Genomic DNA, 20,131 nt, shown 5'->3' on the forward strand with positions numbered 1-20,131 from the left:
CATCTGCTGTCCCGGTACAGGCTCTTTAATGGAGCCTCCCGCTCACCAGAGCTCACCTAGCTATCACATCTGCTAAATGTCCAACTATCTTACACAGATCACGTTGTGTCCCCAGCGGCACCGTCCTTTGAGGAGAACAGTCACTTGGTGGCAGGTTGGCAATGCTGAACCCTTTATGTCTCCAAAGGTTCAGCGATAGATCTTGACTCGAGTGCACACGTTCCAGGCATGGGTTTGCAGGGCCTCTGAGCTGCGTTAGGCTCACAGAGCATTTGAGTTGCTGTCACAGAATCTGGCATGGCATTGCACTGGATGTAGGGACCCACCTCCCAGCAGGGGAGCTGTCGTGGGCGGGCCCATGATGGGGGCCCACGGGTTCCCTCTCAGCCGCACAGCCAGAAATGCCTGCCTAGCAGAGTGGTGGAATGGCCTGGGTGGCATAGATGAGGTGTCAGCTTGGGGATGACGCCTGATGGGGATAGAGCAGTAGCCTCCAGGGTGCGGTGTCCACTGTACATGAGAGACCGTTACAGGGTGCAGTGCCCCCGTGTGCATCAGACGTCTGGGAGCCACAGGTGGATGTGGGGGGCCCCGCTTGCCATCCTCCCAGTGCCCCCACCCCTCTGGGTTCTGCAGGTTGACCTGAGTCCTAGAGGGAGACCCACCAGGGGTGCAGGAAGAGTACCGTTCAGTCCCCTGTCGTGGCTGCTGCCTGGTCATGTCAAGTTCCTTATGCTGAGAGACTGGCAGACAAGGAATGTCATCTCTGTCCTGCTCTGGGGGACCCCCTGGGCATCAGAAGTGAGAGCTGCTGTTACATAATGGAGGCAGGGGAGCATACACTTGGCACCCAGGTGATGTGATTGGTCACCCCTCGGTCCCCTGTCCAAATATGATGGCACAGGCATCGGCTATGGCCCGAGAAGGGCATGGAGACCAGAGCCTACCTTGTCAGGGATGAGGGTTTGGGCCATTTGATTAGGTAAGCTACCTAGAGGGCAGCCAGAGGGAGGGGCCTCAGGATGGGGCATAGAGGAGGGAGAAGAATGTCATTTGCAACTTGGAGACCACCTGCGGTCATAGGGAGGTTGAGTTCTTGCCGTTACCTTTCCTTCTAAAAGTTTCCTCCAGGAAGCCCTGCAGCACCCTGACGGGGCCGCCCCGGAGTGTCTGTGCAGCGTGGCTGACAGTCGGGCAGGCCTGCTGTGTGCACTGCATGCCAGGCGCACCCCCGTGCCAGGCGCCTTGTACCATCGCCCCAGTGGCTGGGAGCCTTGCTGGTGAGTGCCTTGGCTGCAAAGAGCTGTGCACAAGGGCACATGCCTTTCCCAGGAACAGCCAGTCCAGCGACTGGTTGGTGCTGGGAATAAAGGCCCCGCGCCCTTGACCTAACGGGCCCCACTCTGCAGGGCCACACGGGCCCAGCACGGGCCTGGCAGTGACAGCATCTTGGCCCAGTCCTCTTTCCTTCCCCCCTGCAGACCTCGGTGCTAGGAGCACTCCCCAGTAACCCTTCCCGGCAGTGCAAACCTGCATTGCAGCCCCCCTCCAGCTCTGTGCCAGTGTACGTGTGATGGGCTCGTGTACATAAATCGGGAGATTGGTCACTGATTTCAAAACTGGAATCATGTTTTCCCAGGATTCTGCCTTGTCAAGTGCACTGACCCACCTCTAAGTGATTCTTCTCAGTGGTTATGTGCTCAGAGTGGGTGTCATGTCATTTATTTATCAGCTTCCGTCTTGATGTGTCTGCTTTGTCTTCAGATCTTTGCCATAAAGCATGTATTTCTGTGAAATAGCCAAGAGTGAGGTTGTTTGGTTAGATGATTTATGTGTTTTTATTGACACACACACACACACATAGCACATATGTCCTAAGTTTATAGCTCAGAATGTCGCAAACTGAACACCCCTGTAACCTTCACCCATATCAAGAAACATCAGTGGCTCCCAAGGGCCCGTCTTTGCTCCCTTTGGATCAGTCTGTCTCTTCCCAACCCTCAAGGGGAATGCATGTATTTTTAATTTTAATAAGTGTTGACAGTTTGCTCTCCAAAAAGAGGATAACTACAGCAAGTCCTCAAGTAACATCATTTTGTTATAACTTTGATGAGATGGCCAAGGAACTTAACTCTTGTCTATAGCAATTAGCCTATGGGAAAATTGGTCTCGTTACGCGTCGTTTTGCTTAAAGTCACACAACACATTGATGACGTCAAGTGTTCATATTTTTACCAGCAGTACAGGAGACTGCCTCTTTCCCTCCTTCTCCAATTACATTTAATTTTAATTTCCCTGACTACTAGTGAGATTGAGCATTATATCGTATTTATTTGCTTTTTGGATTTGCTATTTTGTGTATTGCCTCTTCCTAGCTTTTGCTCATTTTTCTATTGAGTTTGTTTGTCAATGTATAAAACTTGTTGGATAATACAGATAGCAACCCTTTGTTACCTTTGTCCCAAGTAGTTTTCCCAGTGTATCATTTTCTTTCAGAAGTGGTGCTAGTTGTACTATCCCTATTTCTTAATCTGTCCTTTGCTACTTAATTGAAATACCATCTTTGTTGTATATTAAAGTCTCCTAAGTCCTGAGGTCAGTTTCTTGATTGTCTGTTCTGTTCTAGACGTCTTTTCATCTATTCCTATTCCAATACCACGTGGATTTGATTACAGTGGCTTTATAGTATGTTCTCGTAATCTGGCAAGGCAAGTCTTTTTACTTTTTTTAACTTACTTCTCTTGTCTATTTTTAGAGAGTTAACATTTGATACGTACTTTGGAATTATTTTTTTCTGTTAAAAGAGCCCTGTAAGTTCTGTAATTGAAACTGCATTTAGTTTATATTTGGAAGAATTAAACATTTTGTGCATATCCCAATGCTGTGTCTTTCCATTTGTATAGCTCTCGTTTCATGCCATTTCATAAGATTTTAAGTTTTTGTCATTGCGTGCCCTGTGCCTTTCTTGTTCCATTTATCCTAAGTGTACCTTTTTTCTCTTGTAAATGAAAGGTTATCCTGCACTTGAATTCCTTCGATGTCACCGTTGCTGTGGAGGGAACATACATCACTGGTTCTGAGCACAGCTTCCTGAGTCAGCCTGCGCTGAACCCAGATTCTATTGCTTGCTATCCAGCCCAGGCTTATTAAAATTAAAACAGAATTTAAGTCAGAAGTTTACTTAACGATGTTTTACTGAATCTCTAATTGTTCCATTGCAGTATTATTCAGTCAGGGAATTTCCTCAAACCTTTAATACTTACAAGGTTTCTGTAAAATGTTGACCTTGGGTTTTCAGAATCAAGTATTCAAATGCAAACACCAGGTAATCATTTTCAATAAACATCTCATGATTGCATAGATCTGTCTCCGATTAATTTGAAGATACTTTACACAAATGTTTATTACAGTGGTAATGTGCATTTTGATTGTGAATTTTATTATGTCTCTTTAAGTAAGTAAATAGCATGATTGTAGAGGCTATTTTCAATGTTTAATTATAAAACCTCCAATGTTTCCTTAACGCCTCATGTTTCTTTTTTGTGTTTTTAAAAGCTGCAGAAATGGTAAACAAATCCAGTGTTAAGTGTTCAGTACTTCTTGAAGATGGGAAGAATCACTCACAGGAAAAAAAGGTAAATCATTGCAAAGATGAGTAATTCTAAACAGATAACCTTCACTTTTTCAACAATACTTATTGTCTACCGTATGCTGCTGTGGATATGGTGGTTTAAAAAAGAGAGTGGTGGAGTTCTTACTGTGCAGGACGTTGGTTTAGTCTGTCTGAGGGAAGAGGAGACAGAGCAGTACAATAAGGGCTGTACAGTCGGTGTGTTAGTACCATGACGGAGTCAGCTTTGAGCGCTTTACAAACAGTTGCTGTTTCAGTTGGCTTTGCCAGAGTGGTGGGATGTTTTTCTCTTCATTATGAAAATTGTACCTGAGTTGAGAACTACAGGATGATTAGGAGATGGTCAGCCTAAAGATCTCCACCTTTAGAGAGTAAGAAAAGGACTTTGAGAAAAATTTTCAGGATAAGGAAAGAGAGCTTGGAACTTTGGGGTAGTGGAAATAAAGAGAAATTCAGGAAGAAAAGGGTGTAAAATTCACAGTGGATGAGTTACGTGTTGGGGCTTGAGGGGAGACATAGAAGAGGGCGTATCACCTACTAGTGGAGGCTGTGTAGTGGTTAAGAAAATGGATGGGGAAGCAAACTACCCGTGTTCAAATCCCAGCCCTACTTAATCTAGTTTAAACTCCCTGTAGTGACAGAGGACCTGTCCCTGGGTTGGTAGGGTGATTCTTTACCCTTGAAATGGAGGGAGAAACATCTTCAACAGAGAAAGGACTACACAGCCCTTTGTAAGTGAATGGAAATGATCTCTTTCCATGGTGTGTAGACGGTGCTTCTGGGGTCCCTCAGTAGAGGCCTTCAAACCTTTTTGGTCCTTTTCTCTCAAAAGAATCTTGAAAAGCCATGTACTTTCTGACATTTTTAAGTTTACATTTAAAATATTCATCACAAATTTTGAAAGTTTCATAGGACATGATTTCTGGTGTATTGATAATGTTGACATTTTATTATTTTATTTTCATTTATTTTTATTTTTTTTAAAGACCTTTTATTTATTTAAGTGTGTTTTTCCAGGACCCATCAGCTCCAAGTCAAGTAGTTGTTTCAATCTAGTTGTGGAGGGTGCAGCTCACGGTGGCCCATATGGGGACTGAACAGGCAACCTTGTTGTTAAGAGCACCGCGCTCTAACCAACTGAGCTAACTGGCTGCCCCTGTTGACTTTTTAAAAGCCATTATATCATTATATAGAATATATCCACTAAAATCTAAATATGCACTGTACTTTGGCAACTTGATATCCATACTCATTTCTTTAAAAAATAACTTCAGCAAGATATTCTTCAACACTGAATTTTCATACTTTCCTTTTTCTCCATGAATTCCTTTTCTTGTATATGCCTCCACAGAATTTTTAATGTAATAAAATGTTAGCTTAAAAGTCTTTTATTGAAAACCATATTTCTCTGCAATAAAAATGAGTATAAATTAAAATTTTCTGTGACCCTATGACCAAGTGTTAAAACACTTTCTCTCAAAATTAAAGTACTATTAGTATACAGTTGTCCTACAGCATAAGTATATCATAACATCTGAAAAATAAACATTAAAAATAATGAATCCTATAATGAAATGGATAGACATGCTATTTCCCCCTTGGTTAGTCTGTGAATCTATGAATGAATATTGCATATTATTAGATTGACACAGAAAGTGGAATGCTGCTGTGCTGTATTTTTAAAAAAATTTTTAGTAGATAGATTACCATATCAAATAGTCATGGTGATTTCATTTTCTCTATAAATGGCCTTTACCCTGTTGCCCCGAAAATAAGACCTAGCCAGACCATCAGCTCTAATGCGTCTTTTGTAGCAAAAATTAATACAAGACCTGGTATTATATTATATTATATTATATTATATTATACCCAGTCTTATAGTAAAATAAGACCCAGTATGTTATGTTATGTTATATTATATTACTTAATATTATATTATATTATATTATGACCCAGTCTTATATTACATTAAAATAAGACCGGGTCTTACATTAATTTTTGCTCCAAAAGACGCATTAGAGCTGATGGTCCAGCTAGGTCTTAAATTTTGGGGGAAACATGGTACTTGGAAGTGGTCAGTTACTAACCTTCACGCTTCTGCACATGTCCAACATACTCCATCCATGGCATCTCTCAACGTGACGGTTCCAGTGCGGGGTGGGGTTGAGGACTTTGTGAACTCCTGCCTGTTCCAGCCCACAAGTCACATGTGCACGCCTGCCTGGGTTCAGAAAAGTCACTGCTCTAGAAGACACTATATAATTTCATTAGAAAGTAGGGTCTAGATAACATGAAGCTGTGTTCCCACTTTAGTTTTAGATGAGTTTTATCACAAATTAGCTGGGTTTATAGATCTGTCAAATGAATCCATGTGGTAATGAAATACTTTCTTTTTTGATAGAATCTTAATTCTTTTACAAACCAGACATCAAGAGCTTCCAGCAAACTCTCTCCTCGGTCCTCCAGTATCAGACTCACAGATCAGCTGTCTGTGGGCCCAAAACAGAAGAGCATCAGCTTGTTGTCTCCTTCAAGGTGTCTGATTCCACAGTGTAACCAAGAGGCTTCAGTTCTACAGAAAGCAGAATGCAAAAGAAAACATTTTCTAGAAAAGCATTTAAATAATGAAACTAAAGAAAGCATGAACTTGAAAAGAAAACATGTCACATGTAATAATTCATTAGAGAAAACAAGTAAACAAGTGGCATTGGAAGGAGATGCTGATGAGGTTGAAGTGTCCTTAACTCCTGGGAACTCAAGAGCATTCAAAAACCATTTCTGTGATATTAGGTATTTGGATGATTCGGAGAAAAGGCAGCTGATTGAAATGCTCCAACAGGCAGTCGCCCTGGTGGTAACTCTGATGTACAAGGATGGTTCAACCCAGCTGAGAGCTGACCAGGTCAGCAAATGGTGGTGTGCATGTGTGTGTGTGTGTTTCGGCACCATAAAAGAAACCCATTTTCGTAGTGTTTGATCTTAACAGGAGAGCTAGAAAGCAGTTTTAAGCCTTCCCTTCTCCCCTAATAGTAGATGATTGATGATAACACTTCTCATCTGCTTTTTAAGAAGCTGCCAAAATGTTTTCCAGAGTGGTTGTACCATTTTGTATTCCCCCAACCATATACGAGGGTTCCAGAATCACCACCTCCTGGCCTATTCTTGTCTGTCTTTTTGATTTGAGCTGTTCTAGTAGGTGTGAAGTGGTATTTCATCGTGGTTTTAGATTGCGTTTCCCTAATAAATAATGACATTGAGCATCTTCTCGTGTGTGTATTGACTGTTTGTATATCTTCTTAGGTGAAGTGTCTGTTCGAATCTCTTGCTCATTTTTTAATGGGTTATTTGTGTGTTATTTTGGATCTGTAAGGGTTCTTTATATATTCTGATACAAGTTTGTTGATTGGCAATTTTTCAGATCTCTGGCTTGTGGGGTGTTTCTTTGTTTTCATTTCTTTTTTTTTTTTTTAAATTTATTTTTAATTTATTGGGGTGACAATTGTTAGTAAAATTACATAGATTTCAGGTGTGCAATTCTGTATCACATCATCCATAAATCACATTGTGTGTTCACCACCCAGAGTCAGCTCCCCTTCCATCACCATACATTTGATCCCCCTCACCCTCATCCCCCACCCCCCAACCCCTTTACCTTCTGGTAACCACCAAATTACGTTCCCCAGATTAATTTTCAAGCCCGTGGCCATCCTATGGTCACCGATTGCCCTCCAATCCCCTCACCCTCGCCCCCACCCCCCACCCCTCCCGCCCATCTAGCAACCCTCAGTTTTTCCTCATTGTCTCCCAAACTGTTTCTGATTAGTTCATTCACTTATTCTTTTCTTTAGAATCCGCAAATAAGTGAGATCATATGGTACTTATCTTTCTCTGTCTGACTTATTTCACTTAACATAATGTTCTCTAGATCCATCCATGTTGTTGCAAATGGTAAGATTTCTTTCTTCTTTATGGCTGCATAATACTCCATTGTATAAATGTACCACAGTTTCTTAATCCAGTCGTCTACTGATGGGCATTTCGATTGTTTCCATGTCTTAGCTATTGTGTATAGTGCTGCAATAAACATAGGAGTGCACAAAGATTTTTGAATTGAAGTTTTGGATTTCTCCGGATAGATACCTAGGAGTGGAATTACTGGATCATAAGGTAGTTCCATTTTCAGATTTTTGAGATACCTGTTTTCAATTTCTTGATGGTGTCTTTTGAGGCAAAATTTTTAATTTGATGAACTTCAGTTTATCAGTTTTTCTCTCTTTTTTTTGTTTTAAGTAAGTTTGCTATTTATTTATTTTATTATCAGTTTCAGGTGTACGAAACAATGTAATAGTTAGACATTTATACCACTCACAAAATGATAACCCCCCTCCTCCAACCTACTAATCTACTACCCCTCTGATATCACATATAGCCGTTACATTTCCACTGTCCCTATTCCTTATGCTGTACTCCACTTCTTGTGACTATATATATGTGTGTGTATATATATGTATATATACACATATAATATATATATAATTATAGTTGACATTCATCATTATTCAGCTTCAGGTGTATAGTGCAGTGATCAGGCATCTCCACTGTCCCTGAAGTGGTCTCCCTAATAAGACAAGTGTCCATTGGATACCCTACAAAATCATTACATCATCATTGATTATATTCCCCAAACTGTCTTTCGTATCCCCATGGCAATCTTGTGGTTACCGATTGTGCTTTCTAATCCCCTTACCTTCTACCTCGTCTCCACCCCTCCTCCCATCTAGCAACCCTCAGCTTTTCCTCTATATCTCTGAGACTGTTTCTGATTAGTTTGTTCATTTATTCTATTCTTTAGATTCCACATGTACGTGAGATCATATGGTATTTGTCTTTCTCTGTCTGACTTATTTCACTTAGCATAATGTTCTCTAGGTCCATCTATATCATTGCAAATAGTAAGAGTTCATTCTTCTTTATGGCCGAGTAATACTGCATTGTATGAATGTACCACAGTTTCTTGATCCAGTCGTCTACCAATGAGCATTTCGGTTGTTTCCATGTCTTAGCTATTGTGATTAGTGCTGCAATAAACATAGGGGAGCATAAATTTTTTTGAATTAGTGTTTGGGATTTCTCTGGATAGATACCTAGGAGTGGAATTGCTGGGTCATAAAGGAGTTCCATTTCGTTTTTTGAGATACCTCCATACTGATTCTCATAGTGGCTGCACCAATGTGCAATCTCACCAGCAGTGCACAAGGGATCGCTTTTCTCCACATCCTCACCAGCACTTGTTGTTTGTTGATTTATTAATGATTGCCATTCTGACCAGTGTGAGGTGGTATCTCATTGTGGTTTTTAGTTTTTTTCTCTTATTGCCTGTGCTTTTGTTGCTTTATGTAAGAATTCTCCGCTTATCTCAGGTCATGAAGATTTACTCCTGTTTTCTCCTACGAGTTTATAGTTTTAGCTCTTTCATTTAAATCCGTGATCTATTTTGAGTTAATTTTGGGGTATGGTATGAGATAGACATAAATCAACCCTTTTGTATGTGGATATCTAATCTTCCCAACACTATTTGTTGAAAAGATTCTTCTTTCCCCATTGAATTTTCTTGACACTTTTTTTGAAAATCATTTGACAATAAATATAAGGATTTATTTATGGTCATTCAGTTCTTTCTATTGATATGTATAGCTTTATGCCAGTACCACACTGTCTTGATTACTTTAGCTCTGTAGTAAGTTTTGAAATCAGGAAGTGTTAGTCTTTCAGTTTTCTTTTTCAAGATTGTATAGGGTATTCTGTTTCCTTTAATATAAATTTTAGGAACAGTTTATCAATTTCTGCAAACATCCAGGTGGGATTTTGATACAAAGCGTGTTGACTCTATAGATTAATTTTGGGAGTTTTGCTATCTTAACAGTATCCATGAACAGGGAGTGTCCTTTCATCTATTTAAAACTTTAATTTCTTTTAGCAATGTTTTGTAGTTTTCAGTGTAGTAGACAAATCTTGCTTTACCTTTGATTTTTGAAAGACATATTTGCCAGCTAAAGAATTATAAGTTAATAGTTTTTTTTCTTTCAGTAGCTTAAAGATGTTTTGCCACTGTCTTCTAAATTGTTTTGTTTCCCACAAGAAATTTCCTATTATCCTTATCTTTGTTTCTTTCTAGGTAATGTGTTTCCCCTTCTGGTTCTCTTAAGGTTTTCTCTTATCACTGGTTTTAAGCAGTTTGCTTATGATGTGACTTGGTGTAGTTTTCTTCAAGTTTCTTGTACTTGGGGTTTGTTGATCTTCTTGGTTCTATAGAATCGCTTAGTAGAACTGACACTCCTTAGTAGAATGTGACACTCCACATTTTAATTTCTGTTGTCCTTGAACATTGTGTGTCTGTCTGTGTCTGTCGGTCTTCTTCGGTTTCTTCCACCAATATTTTGTAGTTTTCAGCATACAGATCTTGTATATGTTTTGTTGATTTCTAAGTATTTCATTTTTGGAATAGTCATCACAAAATGGTAATTTATTTTTTAAACCACTACATTCTTACATGTTTACTGCTAGTGTATACAATTGATTTTAGTGTTTGGATCTTATATCCTGCAATCTTGCTGAGTTTTTTGTTTTGTTTTGTTTTGGTATATTCCTTTGGGTTTCTACACAGACACTTGTGTCATCTGCTAATAGGGACAGTATAATTTTTCCTTTCTGATTTATATGCCTTTTTTTTTTTCCGTGTTGTATTGCACTGGCTAAGACTTCTATTATGATGTTGAGTAGGAAGGAGACTGGTTTTGGAGAGTAAGATCATGGGTTTGGCTTTTGGCCTTGATTGTCACTGAAAGAGCTGTTCATTTACAAATTTAATTTGTCCTTTTGTCTCTTCTTACGCATGAAACATGACATACCAGTCTCGAATAAATGCACTGTCTGCGTTTAATATTGAAACTTCACTGTGTATTTACAGGCCCGGGTTTCCTCTGTGAAAGGCATTGTGATGCGGCTGCAGAGCGCCCCGGAAGAAGGCTGTGGCCCTCTGGGTGCCCCAGGACCTGGTGGTGTCCTGGAGGAAGGCTCCACACCCCACGGTCGCTGTGTCTACATAGAAACACAGCACCCTTCTCTCTGGGGCCAAGAACAAGAGGCACATCATCAGTTTGCCAGGTATGAAGTCTTCACGCTTGACCTCAACTCCTACTTACATGCCTGCATTATCCCAATTTAAAGTTTCCCAAGCTCCAGTTTTAGTTATTTAAACTTTTAGAAGTTTCCTACTGGCACATGATAATAAAATGGATGTAAACGACAGAAACCTCTACAAACACTGGTCTTCTCTGCCCCAGAGAGCTTTGGAATGGAGGTTCCACTCTCCTGTGGGAACCTGCTCCTGGATTTGAATCAACATCTCAATGAGAAAAGCTCTGTCCCCAGGCCTGAAAACCCACTGTCACTGCCAGAGCTCCAGCTGATTTCCTCATCACACTTGTTCACTCGATCACAATATTAGAAAGTAGGTCATCTCGCCTTCAGTAAAGTAAGTTGTCCTCAATGCCACCAACAGGCTGCTGATGTCCAGGTTTCATTCAGTGGAAACAAACATGTCTCACTTGGACCTGCCCTCGCAGGATCTAAGAATTGCAGCACAGGCTGCACGGCTTCTCTGGCCCCTTCTCAACCCTAGAAAGTTGTGTTGCTGGCTGGAGCCTGGGCCCCTCATCCCTGTTTCTTTGCTGGTGTTGTCAGCCCAACTGGGACTTCTGCCTTGTGGGGACATCCACTTCCTGTCTGTCCAGCCCTCTGAGTTCAGCGTCAGTTAGTAGTCCCGAGGGAACTCTGAAGCTGCTGCCCTGAAGGGGAGTAAAAGGAGGCTCAGGGTGAGAAGGTGGGACCGGGTACTGGCCCTTCCTGTCCAAGCTCTCTCTGGCCCTGGGTGAGTTGTAGGTGATTGCTGTGTGGGTTACAGCTTATTGATAGTGAGCTGTCTCAGCTAGGCGTGCCTGAGGCGTTTGCCTGGGCCTGTGGTACTCGGAGGAGCCCCCACAGACATTTCCACACGGGGGCCAAAGCATGGCTGGACTGGCCCTTGTGGTTCTTACTGTGATCTCTGGATGCACTCCAGCAACAGCCTCGGGGAACTTTAAGGAACAATATTTATTATTCATAGGTTCTGGGGGGTACATGCCCTGCCCTAGGGCCACACAGCGAGGTTTGGGGGTTGGCGGGGGAGAGAGAAAGCCCAGGCCTGGGACTTTATTATGGTCTAGTGTGGGGGGTCTAGGGTTTCGAGGGTTCAGTTTTTATTGGCTAATTTAAAGCATGAGAGTGGGAATTAGGGAACGGGAAGGGAAAAGCAGGGTCACTCAAGTGGTCAGTTGCCTAGGTTACCTAGGACTTTCTGAAAGAGTGATCTTCGTGGTTAAGGGCGGCCCAGATCCTTACGTGGTTGGTTCACTAGTAGCTGTGTCATGCAGCTAGTAACATGTCTATTCAAGATGGACGTCTTTTGAAATGGAGACCATAGCAATCAAAATTTAACGCCAGGCACTTACACTACATTACTTACAGTAATTTTTTGGTGAGAATGGGACAGCGACAAATGCAGCACTCAGCTCCCCAGAAAACCCATAACCTTTTTGCATAATTTTCTTTTACAAGAGCAATTAGGCAGGTCTCTTCTATGGAAGACCCCTGTGAGAACAGAGCCCTGGTACTTGGCTGGCCTCTTCTGGATCTGGATTTAGATATCCTGCTCGACACTCTCCATCCACATGGCCATCTCATAGTCCCTTCAGCCTTAACACGTACAAAACTGACCTCCCGTCCCCCCTGAAAACCTCCCTTAAGACGTCATCCGAGTGGCAGCATTAGCCCTGCACAAGCTCAGGCCAGAGGCTTGGCATTGTCTTTACTGTCTCTCTCCTCTTCCTACACTGCACCCAAACTCAGTGACGCCTGCTGGCTCTGCCTCAGGGCATAGCGAGCCTCTGACCTCTGCTGTTGCCACTCTGTAGGCTGTTACCGCCTGCCTGAGTCGTGATAAGGCCTTGCAGACAGGCCTCCCGCCTTCACCTGCCCTTCCAGTCTGTTTTCAGCACAGGACCCACACAGGTCCTGTTCCAACACAGAGCAGGTCTCCACTGCCCTGCTCCAAACCCTGGGCCAGCTCCTGCTTTGCTCCCAAGAAAAGCCCGAGTTCCTTCCACGGCCCTTCCAGTCTGAGGGCCGCCCGCCGCTGGCCGTGGGCCTCGCTGCCTCTCCCCGCTCTTGCTGCACTGCAGCCTCCTTGCTGTTCCCGAAAGAACGTGGGAGCCTTTGCCCTTGGCCTCATGCCAGCTGCTCCCTCTCCTGCAGTGTCCTCCCAGCTAGCTGCACGATTGGCTACCTCATTCCTTTATGTCTTTTTAAACAAAAAAACAAATTCTGCAGACAGAAAAGTAGAAAGAGAAGCATACGGAGCCCAGGTCCACACCCACCCGGACCAAACAGTTCCCTAAATGGGCAGGGGAGGGGCTGGGGTGAAGGAAACTCCTGGACACGTCATTGTACCTCACGCGTCTTGGGCGCAGCTCTAGGAACCATGCCACAGAGCATTGCTTAATAAATATTAATCAATACGTATTATTACTCATTGAATGAGTATTGAGGATTCACTTTTATCAGTTCCACGACAATTACATGAAGACATTACCTCAAGTACCATCCAATTGGAAGTAATAATCCCAGTGCTATGATAGTTAACTTTACATTAACAATGAATTTAAATAATGTTTTGCACAAAACGTATTTAATATCATTAATTAAACACCTGCGCAAGGTCTTTCCACATACGTGTTCTCTCTTCATCTTAGTACTAACTGTATATGTGAGGTCTTCTCTTTCCATCGTAGAGATGAGGAAACTGACTCAAAAGGTCGTCAGAGGTCAGTCTTGAGATTTCAACTAAAGGCTCCTTTTCTTAGACTCAGGTCAAACTTTTTTATATCAGAGCTGCCTTTTAGTTTTGCACATGTGACACAATGGACTTACATAACTGACTTACAAAACACACTGTGTTTTAGCACTTTGTCTTATAGGACCTTCTTTCAGTTGTTTGTCTTACTAAGATAGAAACCAACCACCTTGCATCTTTACTAGTGGGAAATGCTGTAGTTATGAGGTGACCTTGGGAAGGACTTCTGGGAGGCCAGCGCACTAATGCATCAGAGTGAAAGGAAGCCCCAGGGGTCCCCATTCCCCTCCCCTGTAAGCTTTCACCCTCTTTTTGCCTCTCTCCCCCTATTCACCCCACCTCTCCTGTTCATGCCCCTTTCCTCCTGTTCACCCCCATTTCCTCCTGTTCACCCCCATCTCCTCCTGTCCACCCCCGTCTCCTCCTGTTCACCCTTCCCAAGTCCAGTGGAGCTGAGGCCTAAAGCTGTGAGGTTGGCACTTTGCCCTCCTGCCATCCCGGCCTCCCTCTGCAAGAGAAATCAAGGTGAAATCACACAAGAAAATGCAAAAAGCCTAAAAATGGGCTTTTTTTTTTTTTTTTTTAAAGAATCACAATGCCATTCTCAAACTTAAATTGAATACCCAGGCCAAGTTTGAAGTTCCATGTCTCTGAAGCAAGCCAAGCAAAATCTAACTACGTAACTTAGGGTGCAGGGCTTATCGGCTTCTGGTTCTTTCCTTCCTCAGCCTATCCAGAGACCTCCAGGAAATACCAGTACGCAGCCACTATGAAGGGGGATTTGTCACCAGGATTGGGGCTCAGACCTCAGCTTGCCCCTTCCCAGTTGTGTACTGGGGAAATTCTTTAACCTCTCTGAGCCGCCGTTTCCTTATCTGTAAAGTGGGTCTAGTGCCTGCCTAAGGGGACTCAGGTGAGGTTTTAATGCCACAATCCTTGTGAAGTGTGTAGCATGGTACCTGCACCTGGAAGTGCTCAATCAATAAGTGTGAACTTCGGGGATCCCACATTCACAGAGCTCATGATGTAATGGGGAGAGCAAGGTTTCAGGGTCAGGCATAGCGAGTGCTGTCGAGCGGTAGCAGATGTGTGGCAGGGTAGAGAAGGGACATGGGAGAAGGCCAGCCCCCTGCCTGGGGAATCAGGTCCTTGAGCAGGTTGCAGAAATTGTGGGAGGAGGACTGTAGGCGAGCATACAGCGTGTGCAGGGGCTCTGGACCTCTGGACTGTGAGAGGATGTGGCACAGTCTGGTGAGTGGGGAAGAGTTCGGTGGAGCAATGGGATGTCTGGAGGGCGTGTGGGGAGCTCGGGCAGAGAGCCGTGCTGCGGCCTGGGGCCTGGGGCCAGCTGGGAGAGTCCCGAGTGTGCGTGCTGCTGAGGAACTGGGGTCTCAGTCTACGTAACGGGGCTTTCCCCAGGGATTGGCTCTGGACAGCTGGGTGACCTGGGAGCCATTACTTAGTCCTTCTGTGTCTCAGCTTCCTCACCTGTAAAATGCAAGTAGTAAGTAATACCTATCTCATAGGACTTTTGAGTTAATGTATGTAAATCTTGTAGAAGAAGAATGTCTGCAACGTAGTACTGTATAACTGATAACTGTTAGTAGAGGAGTAGTAATATTTTTTCAAAGGTCAAAAGCTCTAATTTAGATGCCTAAATCAGTGAATTTCTTTTCACCTTCTAGGAACGTGCTGTTTCATACACTGAAATGTAACCGTCCCATTATTTGTTTTAATGCTAAAGATTTTGTGAAAACGGTGCTGCAGTTTTTTGGTGATGATGGCTGTTGGAAGCACGGTGAGTTATAGCTGGTGGATCAGAGTGCAAGTGGCCCAGGGTTTGGACCAGTGTCTGAGACAGGAACAGTCTTGTGGAGCTGAGCCCTTAGTCTGCGGGGTCTGCACCAACGCAGGTGTCAGAACTGAACTGAGCTGTTAGATCCCTGGCGGGTGTCTCCAGAGGACTGGAGAAGTGTGATACGGAAACCTGCACATCTGCTGTCAGAGGTGGTGTCAGAAAACACAACAGAACACCCACCACCCAAGTGTAACAGTTGTCAACTCTGGCCAGTATCCCTTCCTCTGTAACCCCCACGTATAGAATAAGCCCCGCCCCCTGGTTATTCTATAGTAAATCCCCAGCATCGTATGCTTAGGTTGTCAATATTTCAGTTATATGACTAAAATACGAGGATTTCGTTTTTAAGATGATCCCGTTGTCATCACCTACTTTCCAAATTAGCAATGATTTTTAATATGATTAAACTGTCAATATTAAAACATCCAGTCAGTGTTGGCACTTCTACCGCTGCCTTTAAATATTTTGTTTGTTCTTACAGTTTGAATTGAGAGCAACACCTGGGACTTTCTTCAGTCCCTTGTAATCTCTATATTCTCACCCTCTGTTTTATGCCCTTGCACTTGTTTTGTCATTGTTGATGGAACCAGGTCTCTTGTCCTGTGGGCTTTCCCACTGTCTCGAATTTGTGATCACATCCCTTCTCAACATTTTACATGTTCTTCTTTCTCTTCTGTTTCTTGTAAATTGGCAGCTACTGTGTTTCCCCGAAAATAAGACCTTCCCGGACCATCAGCTCTAATGCGCCTTTTGGAGCAAAAGTTAATATGAGACCCGGTCTTATTTTACTATAATATAAAACCGGGTATCATATCATCATATCATATCATATCATATCATATCATATCATATCATATAAAAGATTGGGTATTATATTAATTTTTGCTCCAAAAGACGCATTAGAGCTGATGGGCCAGCGAGGTCTTATTTTCGGGGAAACACGGTAGGCCCAGAGGCTCGATCAGATGCAGGCTGGAATTTGGAGGGCAATACTGCTTCATGGCCCTGACCCTCGCCCTGACCCTGGCCCTGACACTAAGTCATGTTGTGTCCTTCTGTCTGGAGATACGTAATGTTTTCTCGTTTACCTTTTTTGTGATGTTTGAAGCCCTATTTCATATGTTGAATCTTCTTGTCTATCTTTCATATTTGGCACTTTATCTAAAAATGTGTTTTCAGTCTTTTCACTTCATTTTCATTACAAATATTTTTCTTTCCCATCTTTTTTATTTAAGGCACTATCTATTGCATTTATTAGCTTTTGTGTATTACCAATTTTATTTTTATTTCTGAATTTTTTTTTGTTTTATTTTCCTTTCCTGAGTTCTTTGTTCAGTTTTTCTTTTTCTAAGTCACCTAATTTCTAAGTATTTCTAATTCTGACTTACTTATTTTTCTTAGACTTTATTGTTTTCTTAGCTCATTTTAAATCTGTTTTGCTGGCATTTCTGTGTCAACCACTGGCATTTTCTCCCCAGTGAGAGGTTTGTGCTGGCAGGCTTCAGCTTATTAGTTATAAGAGTTTATAGAGACTAACATCCTAGTACTGCCAAACTTTCCCCAAGGATTTTCAAAAACATATGTTGATAAGAACCCTTAATTTTGGAGCGTTAGAGCTTTGAAAAGGCAAGTGGAATGAAATAGTCCTCGTGGGTCACTTGGCGTCACCAGACACTGTAAAGTTACGCATAGCTGGCTCGGGTGACTCACAGCCAGAATGACTGCAGACTTCTTCTCACCCACAGTCCCAAATCTGCCAACATAAGAGACTTCCCAGGTAGCAAACAAAAACATCATGATGCTGGCTACTTGGGTAAATATAAATCCCTTCGACTAGTGTGATTTAAAGATGCCAGAAAATATATGTTCAGTGTGATATGATCTAAGCCTACAATTTGTTGAAAGACAAACTCCTTATTTTTCTATAGACAATTAAAATGTTAAAAGAACTTGAAAAAGCAATCACTTAGGATTCGGGTTTATTTATTAATTTATGTTATAAACTATACAATCCTTTATAATCTCCCCGCCCCGTGTCTAAAATACGCTGGTACTGAAATTTACCTGTTAGGAATATCATTTTCACTTTTTAAGAAGCACCTTCACGCGTGTCTCACAGATGCACATAGTACGCTTCTCCTAGTTTTCATGAGAAAACTAACACTTAGGGGGAAAGTGACTGCCTGGGCTCACGGGGCTGTCTCGCCACGGTTCTTTCCACACATCACGGTGCATCCCATCTAATTCTGTCACAGGATGTCCTCGCACGGGACCCAGTGACGAAGATGCTGTGCGCTCAGGCAGCCCCTCATTGCTCTGCCTTTTGCTCAGGAGACTTGGGTTCCCAAACACGTGTGTGGTGCGGCTCAGCGGTGGCCTGGGAAGGCAGCCCATTGAGAGGCTGGAGGAGGGGACCACCTGGAAAGGGAGCTGGAAGGGGAAGAGCTGCCTGGGGCAGTGAGAGGCTGGGTAGCAGGGAGAGAAAGGTGATGAAGCGGAGGCAAGAAGTGTGCTGAGGATTCTGACCTCAACATTTCAAGAGAGCCACATTCCAAGTTAGTGGGGAGTCTGACCCCCTTATGGCTGTGTGGGTTCTGGGTTGTGCCTTCCGCTTTCCAAGGCTTCGAATTCTCTGCTACTGACAGTGTCACTTTGGTCCCTAGCTCTGTAATGTGAGGGGATGGTGGCACTGGGGTTGTTCATATGAGCTGAGAACCTTGTAAACACAGGGAAAGTGACTCATTTTCTTTACAATGACTCCTTCAGTTGCTGGTTTTGTAGCACTGGATCCCAGAATCGCTGCCTGGCTTATAGATCCTAGTGACGCTGCACCCTCTTTTGAAGATTTAGTGGCAAAATACTCTGAAAACCCCATCACTGTTAATGTGAGCACCACATATGGAAATTCCTCAAGAAACGTTGTGGTGAGTTGTTTTAAGATATCAAACATTTCTACAACCTAACTTTTCTCTAGAAACTCCTTCTGCTTCACAGACCGTCTAATAGTAAAAACATCACTGGCATTCATTTTTGCTTGTTCAGCCCAAATGCTTTTACCCTGGCATTTCTGGTGGAAGACATGAAGAAGGATGGGCGATTTCTAGTCCTTCGAGAAACTTCCTGGGAAACTCCACTCACAGCGTGTCCTTCTAAATGGACCCAGCTACGTGAGCAGAGAGCTGCTTGGTTATATATTCTCAGGGCTGGTGATGCCACTTCTCCGTCCACATTCCCCTACCAGTGAGGGGCACCCCTGGTTAGGAATCACTTTCTGGAGAATAAGGGAGTTTGCAGCTCAGGAGCCCTCGCTGGAGCCCAGCAGAGGGACACGAGACATGGCCGGCCCCACAGAGGGCATCCCAGTGGGCACAGTGGGGCCACAGTCGGCCGCTGTGGTCAGGCCTCTGTGATGTAAATTAACAGCTGCACGTTAAAAGCAGAAAAACACGCTGAGTGCTGCGGGAGCATGAGTGGTGGTGGAAGGGGGAACCAAGGGAGCGAAGCAGGTGGCAATGTGAGCCGGCCCTGCCTGCTGGGCACCGAGCTGGGGATGTCAGCCTGCGCCCTTCATCTCCCAGACCATCTGTGTCAGACAGGGGCTGGGAATTGAAAACACAGAAGCTCATGTCCCTTAATTTAGGAGATTCGTCAGAAGAATATAGGCTGGTTCCCAGGCTCAGAGGAAAGCAGAACTAGGCCTCGGGAAGAGAGGAGCCAGGGAGCAGGACACGGGCCTGGGGCCAGCAGTGAGCCACAACGTTTTTATCGTGTGTCACTTGTGTCACTGTGTCCCATGTTTGCACTTGGAGGGGAAGGTGAGACATGCCATTAGCAGTCCTACCTGGATCGCATGCTGTCTGCAAACAGAGCTGAGTTCTTACTACTGAAAGAAGGAGTCGTCCACCTCAGTAGTCTCAGTCCCACTTCACAAGTGAGAAAACCGAGGTGCAGAAAGGTCAACCTAATGTACCTGGCCCAAGGTCAAATAGAGGCCATGGTTCAAAGTTTGGATTTCTGACCGAAAGTCTAGTTTCTTCCTAGCATAATGGGTATGAGTTAGGGGTTGGGGCGGCTATAAGGAACAAAGCACCAATTTAGAGGGCGGGCCTGCTCACAGACGGGTGGGGCAGTGCTTCCAGTGCTGTGGGCCTCTTCCACTCAGCCACGCCCTGCCCCTCTGCGTGCCCTCGATGGCTCCACTGGCAGCTTCCCCCAAGGCCGTCATCCACACTCAGGTAGAAGAGATGCAGCCTCGGAGAACCTTCCCCTGTATCTTATGTGTGGGGACAGAGTCCCGGAGAGCAGTTTCCAGGCTCTCGGCCTCACGTGGAAAGGTACTGGCTCGGGGAGTAGATGGCTGTCAGCTGTGACTAGTTGGCCGTCAGCTGTTACCGGTTAGCCATTAGCCACTGATACAGCTGCCGTGGCTGAGCTAGCAAGAGCGGATTGCAGCTAGCAGGTGGGTTCGGTTGGTTGGCAGAGAAGCGGACGGCAGGTTGCAGATCGTGTGGCTCCTGTTTCCTGTGTCTCCAACCCAGCCGCCAGCGAGAAGATAGCAGTATGACTCCCCTATCTGTGTCTCCGTGGGTGTTCCTTTTTGGCCTCACCATGTCCTGCGTTCTTGTGTGGGAAGCGGGAGCTGAGACCCCACCTGCCACCCCGTGTGACATTGTGGGCCAGCCATCGTCTGCTG

General features: G+C 44.0%; 1 protein-coding gene across 1 annotated transcript in view; it reads left to right on the forward strand.

Annotated features, from left to right (window-relative positions):
• Window positions 1–20,131, forward strand: part of POLN (DNA polymerase nu) — a 126,925-nt gene that overhangs the window by 20,436 nt on the left and 86,358 nt on the right. Inside the window, exons 4-8 of the mRNA XM_033105641.1 lie at window positions 3,556–3,635; window positions 6,033–6,533; window positions 10,599–10,795; window positions 15,266–15,378; window positions 18,205–18,362. Coding sequence (XP_032961532.1) covers window positions 3,556–3,635; window positions 6,033–6,533; window positions 10,599–10,795; window positions 15,266–15,378; window positions 18,205–18,362 — 1,049 coding nt within the window. The remainder of the gene's footprint in view (window positions 1–3,555; window positions 3,636–6,032; window positions 6,534–10,598; window positions 10,796–15,265; window positions 15,379–18,204; window positions 18,363–20,131) is intronic.

The sequence above is a fragment of the Rhinolophus ferrumequinum genome, chromosome 5 (genome assembly GCF_004115265.2).
Source record: "Rhinolophus ferrumequinum isolate MPI-CBG mRhiFer1 chromosome 5, mRhiFer1_v1.p, whole genome shotgun sequence".
NCBI lineage: Eukaryota > Metazoa > Chordata > Mammalia > Chiroptera > Rhinolophidae > Rhinolophus > Rhinolophus ferrumequinum.